Source organism: Malus sylvestris, chromosome 1, assembly GCF_916048215.2.
Source record: "Malus sylvestris chromosome 1, drMalSylv7.2, whole genome shotgun sequence".
NCBI classification, from domain to species: domain Eukaryota; kingdom Viridiplantae; phylum Streptophyta; class Magnoliopsida; order Rosales; family Rosaceae; genus Malus; species Malus sylvestris.
This window is the reverse complement of record NC_062260.1, coordinates 3454012-3476378: the sequence shown is the minus strand read 5'-3', so window position 1 is coordinate 3476378 and position 22367 is coordinate 3454012. Positions and strand designations below refer to the sequence as shown.

The window sequence follows — 22367 nt, the reverse complement described above, 5'->3', positions numbered from 1 at the left end:
TTGAAATAAAATGAGGTAAGATAGTATGGAATGGTGAAAAATATGTGAGAAATGGTGTAGGAAAAAATAGAAATTAAAACAAAAAATGTGGGTTGGGCATAAAAAAAAAAGGGCTGGGCCAAAAAAAAAATCCTAAACCCCTAAAGTGGGCTGGGCAAATGGAAAAGAACAAAAAAAAAAAAAAAAAAGTGGGCTAGTGTGATAACCTGTCCCTGATTTTATGTTTTAAATGAGTGAATTGACGAAAATGCCCTTAGAGGCGAGATCGTTGACTTTAGTTGACCGCTATTTTGTGAAGCGAATGGGCTATTATTTTATCGTATTCCTGAAGTACTCGCTGATAGGGACGCATTGGTGCAAACGGAAGTGAATTTGGAGTTACGATTAAAATTTTACGGAATTACAAATTCGAAAAGTACTTTTGTAAAGGATTACTATTTATTATTTTATATATATCTCTCATAGTTATTATATTATTATTTAATATTAGAGGAGAAAAAAAAAGAGAAGAGAGTTGGGGGTGGAAGGTTTGCCCAATTAGGAGAGAAATGAGGGGAAATGGGCGGCCAATGAGGAGCAGAGAGGGAGGTGAGGAATGAATCAGAAAAGAGAACATGAGGGAAAGGAGAGAAGAAGAACAGGAGGGAACCCAAACCGGGTTGACCCATTTCTTCCCCACCGGACCCGCGTGACCTTGCGACTTTCTCATAACTTTTTTGATGTTTTTCCAACTATCCAAGGCTCGCCATCACCTGGAAATCAATCACCATCATCCCCTCTTTAGTTTACACACAAGATTGTTGGGGTTTTGGCCCCGTATCACGAAGAACAGAACCTTTGGTTTTGAGGGTGCCACAGTAGAAATCTGTCGATCGGGGAAAGTTGGTCGACCACCACCACCACCAAAACACTCATCTTGAGGCCTGGAACAAAGCCCAAGAAATTGTAGGGGCGGCGAAACACCGAAGGTGACAGATCAAAGCCACCCATTTCTAGGGTTTCCGGCGACTTCGAGGGGAATTCGAGCTTTTTCCAGCCAATTGAACTTGGCCACAGGTATGAAAGTTGTTGCTCTCATTGAGATCTTCATTCCTGTAAAAATTGAGAATTTTTTGAAATAATTGAACTTTCCGGTGAGTCGGGATGGCGTGGGCAGAGACACCCCTTGACCTCCCTAGGCTAAAATGGGTGCCTCAATTTCATATTAGACATCCGATTGATGAAATTTCATTGTTTGGTTATATTTCTGTTAAAGGCCGCTACTTGGTTATTATATGATTCGACGATCCGACCATTGGATCGTCACCAAACTTTAGTACGTAATAGTACATAATATTTAAGGATATTAGGAACTTACGGATCGGGAATCCGACTTACGGATCTTCCCCAATTGGATTTGTAAGTTCGCAAAATAAAACGTTGACCATCACTTAATTTTAACGATTGGTGGAGATCCGACCGTTGAGATCATTCTGAAACTTTAGGATGTTGTTCTAGAAGCTTATTGAAACTCTTGGGAAGTTACGGATTGGAGATCCGAGGTGCGAATCTTCCGGATCGAGTTACGTAGGGTTGTGAACCCTACCATCGACCTTCGACCGACGGTTGATTTTTGGTCAATGAGTTTCAAATCATTCTAGAGCATCCTTAAGGATGTATTTTATGTTAGTTACATGTTCTATCAATAAGAATTCTAGGACGTGATTTGATATTTGTTCTAGGAGAAGATCGTTCGTGATGCCTCGATATTCGTGCTAGGGAGTTATAGCGCGGACTTCAGGTGAGTGGGTCTTTTCCTTTTTATAGTGTGTATATATATGATTGATAGTTTCCATTTATGCATTTGGAAAAGAATTTCTTGCATACGTTTGAATTAGACCAAAGTTTATAAGAATTAGCCAAATGACGAAATTTATGAAATTATTCTGGATCCTGCGGGATACCTTAATCCAAGATACGACTTTGATGAATGTTATATCGACTAGAAACTATGAAATATGCTACATCCTACCGGATGCATAGGTATGCTTATAATCTTTGATGCCATAATTATATCTATGGCTAAGAATGTTAGTATGTTGATTAGAACTATCAAATCACTGTGTCATGACTATATTTGTGTTATCTGCTTATCGTTTGCTGCACCTGGTGTTAGTGCTCGCCCAGGGCCAAGGCCAGTCTTTCACGTGTTTGTTCACATCCGCATCGCATGCTCGCCTTGGATCTAATTAGGTGCCAGTCTTGTCGTACAGGTTGCATTAGGCAACTCTGACTCGTATGTGACTGTGAATAACGCTAGTCTTCATGTGATTGTAGCACTATAGCGTATATCATTATTACACCTAGTCTTGAGTAAAACCCCACCCCCAATTATAAAGGTAATTATGAGTTTTTATTTAAAAAATGGTTTTTTTAAGGCCTTAATAGGTGTACCCAGGAGGCCTACCTTGTTTTTGTGTCCTTGGTTTTTCCCTCTTTTTCTGATTTCTAACACACACATACACACCCACACACACACACACACACACACACACATATAATTCCCTCTCTCCTCTCCCTCACCTCTCTTGTAACTTTCTCTCTCTCTCTCCCTCTCATCTCTCCCATTGAAGCTTTTTGTAACTTACGCTCACTTTTTCTAATTTCCCGAGCATTACCACTCACAACCACCATCTCTTACGACTTGGTTCAACACAAAATCACCATAAATAGATATTGGGTTGCCTGAGGATCTCAGCAGTGGCTCTACATGTTCAATCTGATAACTGGATAGAGGGGCTGATCAGGGAGCTCCATGTTTGCCGGCGAAGTCCAACTTAAAAAAAGACGTTTCAGTCATTGATTTTACACGAGAATCATTCCATATTTAACCCCAGGTATTTTCCTAGGTTTAATTCATAACTTTCGGACTCTAATCCGAGATTCTAACTCCTGTAGTCCTTTTGTTCTTCACCCCAGTTTCCGATGTGGAGCTCCAACGAGGAACTCAGTAATTTTGAGGTCCTCTAAGCTCGAATGGGTCATCATTAAACCTCAGGAAAACATTTCATGCTCTGCATGTTTGAATTTACCTAAATTTCGAGGTGTTAACCTATGTATAACTTTCAGTGATTCCCTAGATTTGTTCTAGTAACGCCTTCTGTTGAACTCCGACGAGTTCGTGTGTGGTGTGTGTGTGTATGTGCGTGTTCGTGTGAGTGTGTGTGTGTGTGTGTGTGTGTAAGCGTGTGAGTGTGTGTGTGTGTGTAAGCGTGTATGAGTGTGTGTGGTGTGTATGTGTGTGTGTGTTGTGCCGTGTGTGTGTGATGTGTATATTGTGCACCCGCGTGAGGGTGTATGTGTTGTTATGTATGGGTGTGTGAGTGTACAGTGTGTGTGTGTATTTAATGCGCGTGTATGTGTATATGATGTAAGTGTATATGTGTGTGTATGGTGTGTACTGTGTGTGTTGTGCATGTGTGCATGTGTGTTGTGCATACATGTGTGTGTGCTGGCATGTGTGTATGTGTGTTGTGTGGGTTTGGGCTCAAGCCCAAACCACCTTTTTTGTTCCTAAAATATCCAAACCCAAAACTCAATAGGTCCTCACCCTATTTAACCTAAACCTAAACCCTAATTCGGATCCAAACCCAAGACCCATTTCCATTTCTTGAAATTCTATAGTTGGGTAGTTTGATAAATTGTACATTTTTGTGCTTAGGTGAAGTTGCTAGTGGGGATTTCCTTAATCCTTTTCCGCACAACCCTGTTGCTATTGAGTATCTGTGAGTGGACCCCTTCTAAAATTACACGATTTCATAGTTTAATTGCATAAATGAATAGCATGCCTTACGAGTTTATGAATTGATTTTATGTTAAGTATGTTTATGGAAAATGTTGTTTATTGTCTCGTTTTTGGAGGGGAATTAATTGTTGGCCTATATTGAGCTATATTTTAATATATCATATTTTCTATATAAACCATAAACTGGTAGACTATCTGATAGATGCCGATAGGATGCTAGAATATCTTTTCAAAACCCCTCTTTATAGTATAGACGATGGATGACTTTATACTATGAAGTGCTTATTTATAAGAGGCGTAACTATTTGTGCGTACCTAGTGGACACTATGCCGCCTGGGGCAAGGATCTGGTGTTGGCAGATAGGCCGAAAGAAATAATCCCTAGCTACGGGCTGAGGGACACGGAGCAGGCATTGGGCCGGGAGTTGGTAATCTCTGGCTACGGGCATAGAGACCATTGTGCTGACATAGGGCCCGAAGTTATATTTATTCAGTGATCTTATTGGCAGCAAACCGTGCTTACGAGACAATCTGTGAGATGTTTGATGTTTTGATTTCCACGATGTTATTTCGCGATATGTCTTTAGAGATGTTTTTGGCATGCTAGGGTTTTCAGCAAACCTATCACTTATTATGCTAGTAGTTTTCTGTATATAAATTGTGGGGTTAGTATCTTGATAACTGTTTTATTATTATTGTATATATGAACTTGGTCCACTCACCTTTGTTTTGCGCCCCCATTCAGGACTTAGAATCGAGGAATACAATCCCTGCATCAAGGCATTTCCGCAGCGGCATCTTCGAGTCCTCTTGGTGTAGGACCTGCTCCTTTGTTCATTCAATTTTATATTATTTCTTTTAGTATTCTGGTTAGTTGTTTGCTCTGAACACGTTCCTTAAATGCATATTCTTTATTCTTTTATATTTATAAGTCTTAATTATTCCTTATTTTCAGCCTTTGCACTCAATAAATGACTCTCGTCACCCTCGGGTGTCGGCCAGCATGTGCTTATCCTAGTATTCGGGGAAATATTGGATCGAGGGGTGTCAGATTGGTATCAGAGCGTGGGTTGTTCAGAGCATACTTATGATTCTCTTCTATTCTCGTAAAGTGTCAGTTTTGACATCATTTGGATGTCAGGACTTCTAGATTTGGTGCCAGTCGGCGCAGTTGTGCTAACCTTTCTCTATTTGAATTGTCACATTCTGGTTGAAATACAAGAATTCTTGTCGGGATTGTACCTCAGCAGTGATGAATTGGATTGTTGGATGACTTTCAACATTAGATCGATACTCCGCAACATGCATTCCCTAGGACTTGCGGGCGGAGTGGATCTACATAAGAGCGTTGGGAAACGGAAAAACCTAAGTGGTTTGAATTTGGAAGATTTGAAGCGATGATATCACTCTGCGACATGCATTCCTTAGGAATGGCAGGCATAGTCATATCTCTTGGAAATTGCTCGAAACATTCGAAGTGCGTGCTAAAGAAGCGAGTAAGTGCTAGTGGTGACGACGGTTAGTAGGTGGTAATTGGTGGGAGTAAATCAATGTTCTCGGACTCGTTTCCACTGAGGATATTTGTGTGAATCTTTAGAATGAATCTTCGGTGATTGTTCTATCGATAACCTTCTTGCTTACTCCAACGACGAAGTCAAGTTCATTGACCTTTGATCGTCAGCTTCACATCAAATTCTTCAAGTGTTGACTTCGTTTACAATAATTGCTTTTCTTGGGAAACTCCTTGGTAGCAGACTATATTCTTATCAATTTTTCCAATGGGAGTTGTGATTCCTATTATTGTTGTAACTAGACTTAGATGATGAAGATCCATACTTGTTTGGATAAACAAGCTTCTTGAATTTCACCTAGGTCTAATACTCGATGGTAAACCCTAACTCCTTGTCCATGTACTTTTCGGTAAAGTTGAATTTAGCCTTTTACTTTTAGCCCAACTGACTAGTGCTTTTGTCCACTACCTGTTCAGCCTTGTAATTTTCAGTGTAATGGCTTGAGGCTCTACCATATTCATCATTCTACGAAGATCGAGCTTTACTCTGAACTTCTCTGGACTCATTGAACTTTGGTTTCTTCAAGGGCATCACTTTAAGGTAACCAATAGTGCCACTGCATACATTTGCAAGCTGCTTTGTATCTTTCTTCTTCGTCATTCTGCTAATTCAGAGGTTCTATGCTTAATTTTTGAACTTTGAAACAACTCTCACAAAGTATTGTGAATTTCAAATTGTCTTTGGCCTCGTCAAATCTTATTAACAGTTCTTAACTACTCTTGAGATTAAACCTATTTTATTTTGGCTAAGAAACTAGTCAATCTTACTGTGATGATTAACCAAATAATCATAGACAGTGACTCTTATTTCTGCATCTTCACCTTCATTCACTTGTTTGTTTCTCAATGTAATCTGGATCATGCTGGAACAATACACCGAGGATGACAAAAAAAAAAAACGTTTGTTCTCGGCATGGTTTCTAGTTCAAATCCTAACATCTTGTACTCTAGATTCTAATGGACTTGTTTTAACCCTTAAATTCTTGAGTGTTCTTTCAACCTTCTCGACATGGTTTCTCGCTCAATCAGTGAGGAATTCACGATCAATCGATTTGGCGAAAGTGTGCGCCCAATTCTTATCAATTTGGATAGGAATGTTAGGGGCATAACCTTTCACAAGCTTACCAAACTTACCAGAAACAGTTCCATGTAGGTGTGAAGTTAAGTCGTCTTTTGGTAAGAGATTGGTGAAGATTGTAGTGTAAATGATCAGTTGATTGCATCACTATCTTCACGCTGAATTGAATGGTCACCACTCATTGTCTTGTTGCAATTCATCACCATCATATCGTACTCTGGTAGACCTTTTCGATGATGTAATGTGTTCGCCTCAACGCAGTTTTCCACTACCTCTCACCAGGATCATTCAGTTCGAGAGCACATGGGCATGAGGTTTAGGCGGTCTTTTAGTAAGAGTTGGATGAAGGTTTTAGTACAGAAGGTCAGCAGATTGTATCACCATCTTACTATAATTCATAGGCATCACATCGGTTCTTTTCCAACGTTATGTGTTTGTCTCAAAGCATCTTTTCACTGCTTCACTTTTGAACCTTATTGTTGTGAGTAGGCGGATGTCGAAACACTTCTAGCAAATCTGTTTGGTGCACTTTGGGATGGCACTACAGCACGGTTGAGGCGAAAATTGGATAATCTTTACACCTTTCTCAAAAGGTGTGTGCCCTCTTTTGTTTTTAGGTTGATCATTTGCGAGTTGTTCTTCTTTCCACCAACTTTGGCCTTGTTTGACTAGATATTTGCAACTATGCAAAAATGGAGAAGTGGTTTGAGCACTACAACAGCTTGTCGAGGAAGATGACTTATCATTTTCTACTTGCTTGGTTTGAGCTTTTGGGTTTACTATTAACATAGTAGCCACTTCTCTTGAATCTCAAGGTATAGTTTTCAAATGGGTTCTTTATTTGTGAAACTATGGAGTAGTTGGTCACATTTGGAAGAACGGAGGAGAATAAGATGCTTGGTGCTAGATGCAGTTGTTACGACGATAGTTTTTATTTTGTTTGGTTGGGTACGACACTTTTGTGACATAGTATGAAAGTTTTCTACATGCAACACTGGTTGGTAGAGGAGTATTGTGAACTGGTATTCGGATGATTAAATTTAGGACATGTGAAATTGTGCACCCTTAGAAAATTACTGCCTGCTTATCGAGACAACAATGTGTTGTCGATATCGCGAACTGCAGACTGTGATATCAATAACTTATTCGTTGGGTTTGTTAAGCAAGTGGGCAGGAAGACCCGTCTTCAACAGTGGTTACAGATTTGTTATTGTTGGGGCTCGATCCAAAAACACATATATTCTCGGAGTACGTGACGTTTTGAATTCTTGGGCAAGACCCACTTTCATTTCCGATTTTGGATTTTCAGTATAAATATTTTAACTTACGTTACTAGTTATTTATTTTGACGTTATAGATGTTTTGGGGGAAGGATTTCCGTTTTCAGTTTTAAGTTTAGCACGAGTTTTCAACCTATATGTTTTTACCTATCTATTTTGATGTTGTCGTATTTTACGTCCTTACTTTTGGCCTTAAGCTATTTTGTGTTTTCGACTTTATATTTCATTAAAGTATGTTTCTACTTTTCCATTGATGGGGAAAGAAAGTAAGAGCTCGGAGGCATGATAGAGGATTTGGCAAACCGCTCGCGATGGTGTGGCGTATTCTCTTTGATGCACCCACTCTGACTTGATTTCTCTTTATACATAAATTCTTCTTCCTATTTTCAAGTTTTTTAGTGTAGTCAGTTATTTCAAATTTCGGGGACGAAATTTCTTTAAGGGGGGTAGATTGTAAAACCGCACCCTCAATTATAAAGGTAATTTTGAGTTTTTATTTAAAAAATGGTTTTTTTAAGGCCTTAATAGGTGTGCCCAGAGGGGCCACCTTGTTTTTGTGTCCCTGGTTTTTCCTTCTTTTTCTGATTTCTAACACACACACACACACACACACATAATTCCCTCTCATTTCCCTCACCTCTCCCATAACTCTTTCTCTCTTTCTCTCTCTCCCTCTTATCTCTCTCGTTGAAGCTCTCTGTAACTCACCCTCACTCTCTCTAATTTCCCGAGCATCACCACTCACAACCACCATCTCTTACGACTTGGTTTAACACAAAATCACCAGAAATAGATATTGGGTTGCCTGAAGATATCATCAGTGGCTCTGCATGTTCAATCTGATAACTAGATGGGGGGCTGATCGGGGAGCTCTATGTTTGCCGGTGAAGTCCGACTAAAAAAAACGACGTTTCAATCATTAATTTTACACGAGAATCATTCCTATTCGACCCTAGGTATTTTCCTAGGTTTAATTCATAACTTTTGGACTCAAATCCGAGATTCTAACTCCTGTAGTCCTTTTGTTCTTCACCTCAATTTCCGATGTGGAGCTCCGCAAGGAACTCGATAATTTTAAGGTCGCTTGAGCTCGAATGGGTCCTCATTAAACCTCAGGAAAACATTTAATGCTCTACATGTTTGAATTTACCTAAATTTCGAGGTGCTAACCTATGTATAACTTTTGGTGATTCCCTGATTTGTTCCGGTAACGCTTGCTGTTGAACTCTGGCGAGTTCGTGTGTGGTGTGTGTCCGTGTGTGTGTGTGTATGTGTGTGTGTGTGTGTTTGTAAGCGTGTATGTGTGTGTGTGGTGCACATGTGTGTGTGTGGTGCACGTGTGTGTGTGTGTGATGTGTGTACTGTGCACCCGTGTGAGTGTGGTGCACGTGTGTGTGTGTGTGTGTATTGTGTCGTGTGTGTGTGATGTGTGTATTGTGCACCCGTGTGAGTGTGTGTATGTTGTTGTGTATGGGTGTGTGCGTGTGTATGTGTATATGATGTGAGTGTATATGTGTGTATATGACATGTACTGTGTGTGCTGTGCATGTGTGCTGTGCATACATGTGTGTTTGCTAGCGTGTGTGTATGTGTATTGTGTGAGTTTGAGCTCAAGCCCAAACCACCCCTTTTGTTCATAAACTATCCAAACCCAAAACCCAATAGGTCATATTTAACCTAAACCTAAACCTTAATCCGGATCCAAACCCAAGACCCATTTCCATTTCTTGAAATTCTATAGTTGGGTAGTTTGATAAATTGTACATTTTTGTGCTTAGGTGAAGTTGCTAGTGGGGATTTCCTTAATCCTTTTCCTCACAACTCTGCTGCTACGGAGTATCTGTGAGTGGATCCCTTTTAAAATTACATGATTTCATAGTTTAATTGCATAAATGAATAGCATGTCTTACGAGTTTATAAACTGATTTTATGTTAAGCATGTTTATGGAAAATGTTGTTTATCGTCTTGTTTTTGGTGAGGAATTAATTGTTGGCCTATATTGAGCTATATTTTAATATATCGTATTTTATATAAAAACCATGAACTAGTAGACTATTTGATGGATGACGATAGGATGCTAGAACATGTTTTCAAAACCCTTCTTTATAGTATAGATGATGGATGACTTTATACTATGAAGTGGTTATTTATGAAAGGCGTAACTATTTGTGCGTACCTAGTGGACACTATGCCGCCTGGGGCGAGAATCTGGTGTTGGCAGATAGGTCAGGAGAAATAATCCCTAGCAACGGGCTGAGGGACACGGAGCAGGCATTGGGCCGGGAGTTGGTGATCTCTGGCTACGGGCGTAGAGACCATTGTGCTGACATAGGGCCTGGAGTTATATTTATTCAGTGATCTTACTGGCAGCAAACCGCGCTTACGAGAGAATCTGTGAGATGTTTGATGTTTTAATTTCCGCGATGTTATTCCGTGATGTCTTTAGAGATTTTTTTGGCATGCTAGGGTTTTCAGTAAACCTATCATTTATGATGCTAGTAGTTTTCTGTATATAAACTGTGGGGGTTAGTATCTTGATAACTGTTTTATTATTACTGTATATATGAACTTGGTCCACTCACCTTTGTTTTGCGGCCCCATTCAGGACTTAGAATCGAGGCATATAATCCCGGCGTCAAGGCACTTTCGTAGCGGCATCTTCGAGTCCTCTTGGTGTAGGACTTGCTCATTTGTTCATTCAATTTTATATTATTTCTTTTAGTATTTTGGTTAGTTGTATGCTCTGAACATGTTCCTTAAATGCATATTCTTTATTCTTTTATATTTATAAGTCTTAATTATTCCTTATTTTCAGCCTTTGCACACAATAAATAGCTTTCGTCACCCTCGGGTGTTGGCCAACATGTGCCTATTCTGGTATTCGGGGAAATATTGGGATCGGGGCATGTCATCCTGTTCATGTTAGACTACCTTTGCATGAACTCGTGTGTCAGCATATGTCGATGAGCACTTGTTATGATATATTTGCCTATGCTAGATTATGTGCTTACTAACATAATGTGTTTATGTACGAGATTTGTGCCGTATTGATATCTTGATATTTTGCAGGCTATGGTAAATATTTTCATACAATACGTAGTATGTATATTTTGAAAACTATACTTATTTTACGGCGAGGGGTTACAATGTTTTCATAAAGGTTTTATTTATTTATTTTATTTTTTATAAAACTTTATTTTTAGGCCCACTCATCTTTATTTTTCGCCCTTCCAGGTTTTAGTAGTTGAGATTTCGTATCGATGAGGACTATTGGCAAATCTCAGTATAAGTGGTTATCTCCGAGGGTATAATTCTCAATCCACTTTACTACACTTTAGCTATGCTATGACATCACGTGTGAAATGAGTTCATTCTCGCTCACCAACGCACTTTTATATTTAGGCATTTTTAGGTTTAAATTTATTCACATTTTCCACATTACTACACTTTACGGCTAGCACATCTCGATTCGGAGTCCTAGTGGACATTTCGGGTCGGGGTGTGTTAGTTGGGCAAATGGAAAAGAACCAAAAAAAAAAAAAAGTGGGCTAGCCAACGGGCTGGCTGAAGATGGCCAGTCGGTTGGCCTTTTGGACCTTTTTTGTCCTGTGGGGCCCACGAGCCCTTTGGCCTAGCCATCGGTTAGAGACAGTTTTCGGGCTATTTTCAGCCCTCTGAACCCTTCGGTTGGAGATGGTCTAAGAAGTGACCAACTAATATGATAAGGTAATGAAGGGCCTCAGGGCGTGCAACTCTTTTAGATTCGTAAGTAACTAAGCGTGCAACTCATATGTTAACGGCTGATTTAACAACCACCTTAACGAGTGTATGAAAGTGTCTCAAAATTATGAATTTAGATACCACTCTAGAATGAAAAAAAACTTGATGCACCAAATATTAAAAACCAAAAAATTTTAAAGTAATAACTGAGATTAAGCAAAGAGTAATACATTACCCAACGAGAACCAAGTGTAGGAGGGAACACTACCTAGGCCAAGAGTGGGAACTAGGGATGGGCAATGGTTATGCGGGCAGGTAACCACGGTTAATTTACCCATAACCGTTTATGTTCATACCCGCATAACCGTTTACCCGTTGGGTAATTGCCTAAACGGTTATACCCATACCCATAACCGTTTATAAACGGTTAACCATACCCATTTAACCGTAACCGTTTAATACCCGTTTACCCATTTATCATTTTTAACCCGTTTATCTTTTTTTTTTTACCATTACCCTTTTTTCATCCGTCTACATGTTTTTTAACAACTTGAAAATTAAAAAAAAATTGTCATAATTTTTTTTTGACAATTAAACACCGTTATAGGTACATTATCATACATATCCATATTTTAATTTTTTAAGTCCTTATATCATTCCAATAATTGAAATACTAGTTTACGGACGATATTTTTAACTGTTACCAATGAAGGTAAATATAATATTTGCTAAGTATTATTGGGTTACAAAAATTGTTTAGAAGACATTTCTGTCAATTTCACGGTTACCCGCATGGAATTTAAATTAATTTGGCCAATTCCTTGATGATGAGAATCATCATTCCTGTAGTAGTGTTATTGAGAGAAGGACCGATGAATTCCTTGCTAATTTATTGGGTGCTAAGTATTATTGGATCGAGAACATGGTTTATGTTGGTTTTACATATATAAAATAAATGGGTAAACGGTTACGCGTTTATAACCGTGGTTAATACCCATAACCACCTATTTAAATTTCGCGGGTAAACGGTTATACCCATAACCGTTTATTTATCTAAATGGTTACCCATAACCGTAACCGTTTAATTTAAATGGATGGGTAACCGTGGTTACCCATAACCAATGGATATTTTCCCATCCCCAGTGGGAACCAAAATAGGAAACGCGTTTTACAAGTGTTGGGCTGCTGTCACCGAAAATAAAATGGCAGATAATAGGACTCGGCGGTGTTGCCGCCTATAAGACCGTCACCAGAAACCCTAGTCTCTCTCTCGGTTTTTCTTAATTTTCATTTCTTATTTATTAAATTAAAGTCACAAATTAAATATTATCCCTAGTGCAGAAACACGTCGTTGCGTTTGCCCTTGCTTTTGCCAGTGTTTGTTTCAGATTCCCTCCTCCCAACTCTGGTAAAACCAAACCCAAATTTAAATCTCCTCTCTCTCTCTCTCTCTCTCTCTCTCTGTGTGTACATATGTGTGCGTATCCGTTGGGTTTGATCAGGATTTGTTTGTGTTGGCGTTGGCGTTGGTGTTTGGGTGCAGAGTAAATGGATAGGTTTCAGAGGGTGGAGAAGCCCAAGGCGGAGGCTACGCCCATAAACGAGAATGAGATTCGTATAACGGCTCAAGGCAGAATGAGGAACTATATTACTTACGCCACCACTCTCCTCCAGGTCCCTCCTCCTCCTCCTCTTCCTCTTTTCTCCATTTCATGTTTTGTGTTTTGTTAAAAGGAAAATGATAAACACGCTGTATCTTTTTAACCTCTCACGCACCTGTATTGAATCTTGTCGGTTGTTTCTATTTAATTTACTCGACCAGATAAAAAGGATGTGTGAAAGCTAGAAAAGGTGTGAAAGCCAGCTTCCTACTCATCATACTGGGTTGATTTATTCACCCCACAAATTGAATTGATGCTACCCACTTAATTCGCATTTCCTTTTTGCTCTGTACATATTAGTCACTATTTTATGTTGGGTTTTAATATGAGGTACAAGTTGCAACTTCCAGACCCCAGTCCCTTGCTTTTTTTTTTTAACAATGATATTATCTATACTAAGAAGAAGGGGTGGGTTTAACCTCACAATGGGCTAATAATAATGTTGTTCAAATTTGTATTTGGCGATAATCGAACTTAAAATCTCTCACTTACGAGAGTGAAGAGAAATACTGAAATACTATTAAACCGTAGTACGAGATGTCTGTTGCCTTTTATTTTCCTTTTGCTTTTGTCCCCTTAGTTTTGTCTTTGTTTATCCTTTGGGTTTTAATTTGTTTTTGTCTGCCCTTAGCTCCTCTTTTATTATCGTTATTATTATTATTACTTTTTTCTAATGGTGCACTAAATCCTTTATTTTTTCCGTTAGGCTTTAACATAAATGATTGTATCTGATGTAGGAGAAAGGATCTGACGAAATTGTTCTAAAGGCAATGGGCCGAGCTATCAATAAAACGGTTATGATTGCTGAGTTAATAAAGGTGAGGGACTTGTGACCTCTTCGTAGGCATATGCATGTGCATGTGTTTCACTTTCATGTCTGTAACAGTGTTTGTGTATACGCATTTTCTGATAAAGCTTTTCTGTTTCCAGAGAAGGATTCTTGGTCTTCATCAGAATACGTCTATTGGATCAACTGATATAACTGACGTGTACGAGCCCCTAGAAGAAGGCCTGCTTCCGTATGAAACCATACTCTTCCATGCTACTATGCATATGCACATATGATTTCCTTTCTTGTTTCACTTAAGTGATATAATTGGTTGTGTTTTTCTGCAGTGTCGAGAGTACTCGGCATGTTTCAATGATCACTATTACCTTGTCGAAGAAGGAGCTCCTTACATCCTCTACAGGGTAAATAATTTAGATTTTGGTTTCTGTTTGCATGCTGAAGCAACTATGTATTTCTCGTGCATCTCATGAATATCCCATTTTAGTATTTACTAATGGTTTTCTGAACTGGGATACAAAATTATTTGTTGTGCGGAAGCGGCATTCAACTGTAAGTGAATAGTTAAATAGAACAGAATAAAACCACTATCAACAAGAACACCAAGATTTATACTGGTTCGGCAATGCCTACATCCAGTTTGGAGACGATGGAGTATTCCACTATAATCAATGAGAACATACAATAGTGTTTATCACTCAATTTCCCAAAGACCCAAATAACCCAAGCTCTCACACTTACAATAGGAAGAGAAAACCAAAAATACAAAGCAAGACAATTTGAGAAAATTCTTCTCTATGCCAAATGGCTTCTTGCTCTTTCTCCTCTTCCTTGTTCTTCTCTACTTCTCCATGCTTATGAGCTACACCTTGCTCTCCTTTTATAGCCAAAGAAAAGCTTCTCAAAGACATCAATGGCCAAAGGCCTAACATCAAGTCAAAAAGAATTAGGCATAAGTGCATCCAATTTTGGTTTCCCACATGTAGCATGCCATCCAACAATTTTGACCACAAAAGTAGCCCAAAGATTTGGACTTTGACTACATGTTTGAGTCAATAATCAACAATCTCCACCTTGACTCAAACCCTCTAAGTAGAACTCCAAATAGTCGTCTCCCAATCCCCCATGGGGCAATCAACAAATTTTACAAATGCCAATCAAGTCTAAGCAGTGCTTAAACTTGTGCAACGAAACTGGCTTTGTTAACATATCTGCAGGATTGTTAGCGGTCCCAATCTTCTGAAGAAGAATATCTCCCTCATCAATAATCTCACGAACAAAATGGAACCTCACGTCAATGTGTTTCGTACGTGCATGATGAACTTGATTCTTTGCTAAATGAATAGCACTCTGACTGTCACAATGAACATCCACATGGTCTTGTTGAACCCCTAAGTCATCAAGCAACCCTTGAAGCCAGATGGCTTCCTTTATAGCTTCTGTCACAGCCATGTATTCTGCCTCAGTAGTCGACAAAGCAACTGTAGATTGCAGAATCGACCTCCAACTTACTGGACCTCCAGCAATAGAGAATACAAAACCAGTAGTGGACCTACGCTTGTCCAAATCACCTGCGTAATCAGAATCCACATATCCAACAACACATTTACCAGTAACTTTATCCTGCTGGAACAATAAACCAACATCCACAGTACCCAGAATATACCGTAGAATCCATTTCACAGCTTGCCAATGCCCTTTTCCTGGATTATGCATATATCTACTGACAATGCTAACAGCTTGTGAAATATCAGGCCTAGTACACACCATAGCATACATCAAACTACCAACAACATTTGCATAAGGAATTTGAGCCATGTACTGACTCTCTTCAACAGTTTTAGGAGACATAGAAGCGCTAAGTTTGAAATGAGAGGCAAGAGGTGTACTAACCGGTTTTGAATTTTCATTCATCCTGAAACGTTGTAGTACCTTCTTCAAATACTGCTTCTGACACAGACTAATCTTGCCCTTCGCTCTATCTCTTTCAATTTCCATACCTAGTATCTTCCGAGCTTCTCCCAAGTCCTTCATCTCAAATTCATTACTTAGTTGAGTCTTCAACCTTGTAATCTCCACTTTGCTCTTACATGCTATAAGCATATCATCAACATATAAAAGCAGATAAATGAAGGTTCCATCTTGTAGTTTGCGAAAGTATACACAATGGTCATAGTGACTTCTTGTGTACTTCTGCCCGATCATAAATCTATCAAATCGCTTGTACCATTGTCTTGGAGACTGCTTCAAGCCATACAATGATTTTTCCAATTTGCAAACCCAATTTTCCTTTCCAGCAACCTTAAAACCTTCTGGCTGAGACATATAAATCTCTTCCTCCAAATCACCATGTAAGAACGCAGTCTTGACATCAAGTTGGGCCAACTCAAGGTCAAACTGCACAACCAAAGCCAACAGAATACGAATAGAAGAATGTTTTACTACAGGAGAAAATACCTCATTGTAGTCAATGCCTTCCTTCTGAGCATAGCCTTTAGCTACCAATCTGGCTTTGAATCTTACATTGTCTTTTCCCAAAGATTCCATCTTTTTGGCATACACCCATTTACAACCAATTGCTTTCTTCCCTTTTGGTAACTGAACCAGATTCCAAGTCTCATTTTTATGAAGAGATTTCATCTCCTCATCCATAGATTTCTTCCACAACTCGCACTCTGAACTCATGACAGCTTCTTTGTAGGCGGATGGAATATCATCTTCAATAACGGGAAGTGCATATGCCACAATATCAGTAAATCGAGCAGGCTTTCGGATTTCCCTTCTCGATCTTCTGGTTGCAATATAGTCTTGTTGCTGTGGAGGCTCTTGGGTAGGTGCCTCCTCTTCATCATCCTCATCCTCATCATCAGAATTAACTGTAGGACTAGTGTTTGAAACATCAGACCTTACTGGAACAACTGGAGTCTTCAGTAACTCCACCTGCTTTGAGCTCCTCATGGTTTTGGTCGCTTCAGTTTCACCTTCATGCTTGTTCTGATTAACCATAGCAGCCTCATCAAAAGTCACATCTCTGCTTACAACAAATTTCTTCTCATCTGGACACCAGAGTCGGTATCCCTTCACGCCAATGCTAAAGCCCATAAATAGAGCTTTCTTTGCTCTTGGATCCAACTTGCTTTCTCTGACATGATAGTAAGCAGAACAACCAAATATGTGTAAAAACTTGTAATCAGTACAAGGTTTACTAGACCATACCTCCATGGGCGTTTTGCCCTCATTCGCAGCAGCTGGCAATCGATTAATGAGATGGCTTGCATAAGTGAGTGCCTCAGCCCAAAACGCCTTGCCTAATCCAGCATTAGACAACATACACCGAACTTTCTCAAGCAAAGTACGGTTCATGCGCTCCGCCACCCCATTCTGTTGCGGTGTCTCCCTAACCGTGAAGTGCCTCACAATACCCTCATCTTGACAAACTTTCAAGAAAGGATCAGACTTATATTCACCCCCATTGTCTGATCTGAGAGTCTTGATCTTTCGACCGCTTTGCGTTTCAATCATCTTTTTCCACTTCAGGAATATCTTCAAGACTTCATCTTTACGCTTCATGGTGTACACCCATATTCTTCTAGAGAAGTCATCAACAAAGGAGACAAAATAATGGCTACCTCCCCAAGATGCATTCTTGGAAGGTCCCCAAACATCAGTGTGAACATAATCAAGAATGCCCTTAGTGTGGTGAATAGCAGTGCCAAATTTTACTCTAGTTTGCTTACCCAACACACAATGCTCACAGAATTCCAATTTGCATGCCTTTGCACCTTTCAATAAGCCTTGCTTCACCAATCCTTGCAACGCTTTTTCACCAGCATGCCCAAGACGCATATGCCATAACCTCGTGGTGTCTGTGCTATCTGCGTCAGCAGCTTCGGTGACAGCTGCTCCACCAATAACTGTACTCCCCTGCAAGAAATACAAGTTATTTCGTCTTGTACCTTTCATCACCACCAGTGCCCCGTACACAGCTTTAAGAACTCCACCCTCCATGGTGATCTTGAGACCCTTGGATTCCAATGCACCCAGTGAGATAAGATTTTTCTTCATATCCGGTACATACCGAACATCACTTAATTCTCTGACTGTTCCATCATGCATCTTCAAACAGATTTTGCCTATCCCTTGTGTTTTGCAGGCATTATTATTACCCATCAAAACAACTCCACCATCCAGCTCCTTGAAATTAGAAAACCATTCCCGAATGGGACACATATGATAGGTGCAACCTGAATCCAAAATCCACTCATTTGAGTGACCATCAGCATATGAACTAGCCAAAGCAAACTCGAAATCATCATCATCTCCAGATTTTGCAATATTTGCTTCAGAACCCGCTTTCTCCTTCTCTTTGTTCTTCAATTTGGGGCAGTCTTTCTTCCAATGACCCTTTTGGCGACAAAAAGCACATTCATCTTTAGCAGGAAACTTCCCTCGTGACTTTGAACGAGATTTTCCCCACTTCCCAGATTTTCTTTCCTCTATTCGACCCCTTGCAACAAATGCCTCGGTTTGTGAATTGTGAGTCTTCAGTTCCTTCTTACGACACTCATGATTCACCAATGCCGCAGACACCTCATCAAGTTTCACCTCGGATTTTCCATACAACAGAGTAGTTGTCAAATGATCATAATCATCAGGCAATGAATTTAACAAACATAGTGCCTTGTCCTCGTCAGGAATTTTCACATCAAGGTTTGCTAAATCAGCAAGTATTTTATTATAATCATTGAGGTGTTCGTGCATAGAGATACCTGGACGATACTGAAATCGGAAGAGTCGCTTCTTCAAGAAGAGGCGATTTTCTGCGCTCTTGGTCATATACTTCTCCTCCAATTTCGTCCATAACTCCTTAGCAGAAGTTTCCTTCATATACGGGTATTTCAACTCCTTATCAAGGAACGATCGAATAGCAGCACAAGCATGAAGATTAATTCGCGTCCACTGCTTGTCATCAATATCTTCTGGTTTATCTTCCAGAACCATATCCAACTCTTGTTGATACAACACATCCATAACTTCACATTGCCACATACCAAAATTATTAGAGCCATTGAATTTATCAACCTCTAACCTTGTAGTAGTGGTTGGATGTCTATTGGATGTAGACGAAGACGATGTTGACCCCTTCTTTACAGATTCGTCTTTATCTCCAGCCATCTACTCGGCACTGTTCACAAATACGGCACTGTTCACAGGTACAATACTGTTCACAGATACTGTAGCAGTTCACTGTTCACGGAACTGTAGCGCCAACACTATTCACGGAACTGGGCTCTGGTACCACTTGTTGTGCGGAAGCGGCATTCAACTGTAAGTGAATAGTTAAATAGAACAGAATAAAACCACTATCAACAAGAACACCAAGATTTATACTGGTTCGGCAATGCCTACATCCAGTTTGGAGACGATGGAGTATTCCACTATAATCAATGAGAACATACAATAGTGTTTATCACTCAATTTCCCAAAGACCCAAATAACCCAAGCTCTCACACTTACAATAGGAAGAGAAAACCAAAAATACAAAGCAAGACAATTTGAGAAAATTCTTCTCTATGCCAAATGGCTTCTTGCTCTTTCTCCTCTTCCTTGTTCTTCTCTACTTCTCCATGCTTATGAGCTACACCTTGCTCTCCTTTTATAGCCAAAGAAAAGCTTCTCAAAGACATCAATGGCCAAAGGCCTAACATCAAGTCAAAAAGAATTAGGCATAAGTGCATCCAATTTTGGTTTCCCACATGTAGCATGCCATCCAACAATTTTGACCACAAAAGTAGCCCAAAGATTTGGACTTTGACTACATGTTTGAGTCAATAATCAACATTATTGACAGATGAACTGTGCTACTTCTGTTAGGATTTTAAAGGGTGCTAAAAACTTTATAACTTCGATCGCATTTGAACCATATGTAGTTGAATGAATTCTAAGGAATGCTTTTAGTGCTGGTTCCTAAAATGCTAATTACATTATGATGCACGGTAGAGCCCAGAAGTGCACAACTATGCGATAAAAATCACAGTGATCATATGAGTATGTGGTTTGAAAGGTGGGAAGTCTATCCTTATCTTTCATTTTCTGTTATTTGATACGGTACAGATATCAATCCCCTCTTCCAGTTGACCAAGTGAAACAGTTGAATGATTTTGAGGACGATGGAGGTGATGTGTTATGTCTTTGTTCATGTTTCTGAGGTTACTTCTATACTATAATCGCTTCAATTAATATTGATTTAATTACATGCAAGCCAGACGGTTCACCTGGATTCCGAGGCAGGGGTCGTGGTGGCCGAGGAAGAGGCCGGGGTAGAGGTATCGCTCTCTGCTCTAAAATTATGAATATATTTTGTTTACGGCGTCATTGTAATCGTGAAGTGGAGTTAAAATTTTGCTTTTCAAAAACATCAAGTACCATTATACCAGTACCCATGGTAATTTACTGAGTTTTTTGTTACAAGTGGCTAAAATTGCTCATTGGGTTTTGCTCTGGTTCATGGTACCCTGTGTGCAGGAAACTACAATGGAGTTGGGGATTATAATGGAGATGGTTGGGATGGTGGGCGTGGTTATGGTGGCAGAGGTAGAGGCCGTTCAAGAGGTGGTTCTTTTAGGGGTCGAGGACGAGGTTATGGTCAGTCAGGTGGATACTATGACTATGTTGAAGGTGCACCTGCCCAAGGCCGTGGTAGGTTTTCTATGCTCTGTACTGTTATATTTAATTTATTTCCTTTAAGTTTCTTCCAATTAAATTTAGTTCTCTGGCTTGCAGTAGTAACAGGAAATCTATGAATGCAAATATGTTAGCAGCTTTATGTTTGCCTCCATGTCACTAATAACGTAGTTTATCAATATTGGATTCATTTGGTTTTTAAACTAGATTTTACTTTTACCCTGGTTGTAAGGACATTATATATGATCAGTTAAGTTCATTCCATACTTTTTTGTTTTGTTTTAATTTTTATGCTTACGGTCTACCGTATCCTTGACTAGTGTGCTTTTATTGTAGCTAATACCGATGGTTTTGACACAATGCATTTAGCTCTCTACTTGCTTGGTGGGGCTTGTTTGAGAACCATTTGGTTTTCAGCTTCTAGTTTTCACTTTTTGGTCAGAAATTAGTAGGTTACGAGGAAGAAAGGAGAGGATTAATAGAGGAAGGGTGGTGGAAGGAAACGGAGAAATGCACATGGAATGGTACACAACATGGAACCAAAAACTGAAAAGAAATTTCTTTTGTATTTTTTTATTTTGATTTTGTTTGTAACATGATGTGCATTTCTTCCCCCTCCCTCCTACAATACTCTCCGCATTCTTATTCATCTACCCTGCCATCTACTTTCTCTCTATACCTAGTGAAAAAAACTGAAAACTCTAAACTTAAAATCAAATGGTTATCAAACGGGCCCTTAGAAAGTGGAAACTTTTGCGTTCTCAAATAATTAATTCATAAGTATCGTGCGCACTGAATCTTTGGAATGTGGGAATGCTGCTAATGTCGATAAGTTATCTGATAATCAATGCCATTTGAAGGTCTTGCAGGGCGTGGTCGAGGCAGGGGAAGGGGCCGTGGGCGCGGTCGTAATACCAGATTGGATGGACAAGCACCTGCTGCTTGAGCTGGTGTTTGATTACAAGATGTGTGGACTTGAAAAAATTGACATATGGGATGCCTGCTCTGCTTGCTTATGTCTTGGCGAAGTTTGCTGATAGCTATGGGCACCGTCTTTCCCTTTGAGTATTCTAAGTGTTGCAACGGTCGTGATGCTTGACGTTTTGTTTTGTAGGTCGTGAGGTAGGAATACTTTAGTAGTTATTGCTGCTAATCAAGTGTGTTATAAGGTTGTAAAATGATATTTTTGTTCCATAGAAATAATAGAGCGGTACATTCTCTTATTCTTACATGAATATTGCATGCTAACTCCACCTAACAGAACATTCAGTCTGAGTCTGCCCTCCTTTCAGTCAAATACTTGCAAAGTCTCAACAACTTATTAATAGTAACGTACTAGTCAGTAGGCACTTATCCTTTTAAGGGCTTTAGTATAAAAATATGTCACAAGTTCGAAACTCCCCTCCCCTACCTTTTTTATGAGAAAAATGAAAAAGAAAATTAATGAAAAAGACTTGGGGTACTTCGAATTTTGACAAAAAATATGTAATAGCTTCGCGTTTTCTAAGGGGCAGACAGCACTTTGCGGACGTTGCATGGGGACGGAATGTGTGCCGTTGGATGAAATCTGAACGGTTGAATATCAATCCATAAAAATGAGCTTAAGGTGAAACTGGATCATAAAGCACCCGTCACTAATTGAAAACAGTACCCTGCATCAATTCAAAATTTTTGGGATTTAAACACGTCTCTCAAAACTCTCCATCTCTGGCCAGCCCTCAAACATCCTTCCCGTTCAAAACGCAGTTGTAGTTTGTCGTCTTCGGCCTCACTGCACTTTCACACAGAAGTTTAGAAGTTCA

At 39.6% G+C, this 22367-nt stretch overlaps 1 protein-coding gene across 3 annotated transcripts; it reads left to right on the top strand.

Moving 5' to 3' along the window:
* Positions 1–12644: 12644 nt before the first annotated feature.
* Positions 12645–21794, top strand: LOC126624043 (uncharacterized). 3 transcript variants are annotated; one of them, XM_050293072.1, is made up of 9 exons: positions 12645–12841; positions 12977–13107; positions 13832–13912; positions 14025–14113; positions 14211–14285; positions 19996–20057; positions 20148–20207; positions 20407–20580; positions 20902–21230. In XM_050293072.1, the coding sequence occupies exons 2-9, from the start codon at positions 12982–12984 to the stop codon at positions 21012–21014; spliced, it is 780 nt and encodes a 259-aa protein (XP_050149029.1). In that variant the 5' UTR covers positions 12645–12841; positions 12977–12981; the 3' UTR covers positions 21015–21230. The 3 variants fall into 3 exon arrangements, with proteins under 3 accessions (XP_050149029.1, XP_050149172.1, XP_050149100.1); XM_050293215.1 differs by lacking the exon at positions 20902–21230 and adding an exon at positions 21435–21794 and having other exon boundaries at positions 12648–12841; XM_050293143.1 differs by lacking the exon at positions 20902–21230 and adding an exon at positions 21426–21794 and having other exon boundaries at positions 12651–12841.
* Positions 21795–22367: the final 573 nt, after the last annotated feature.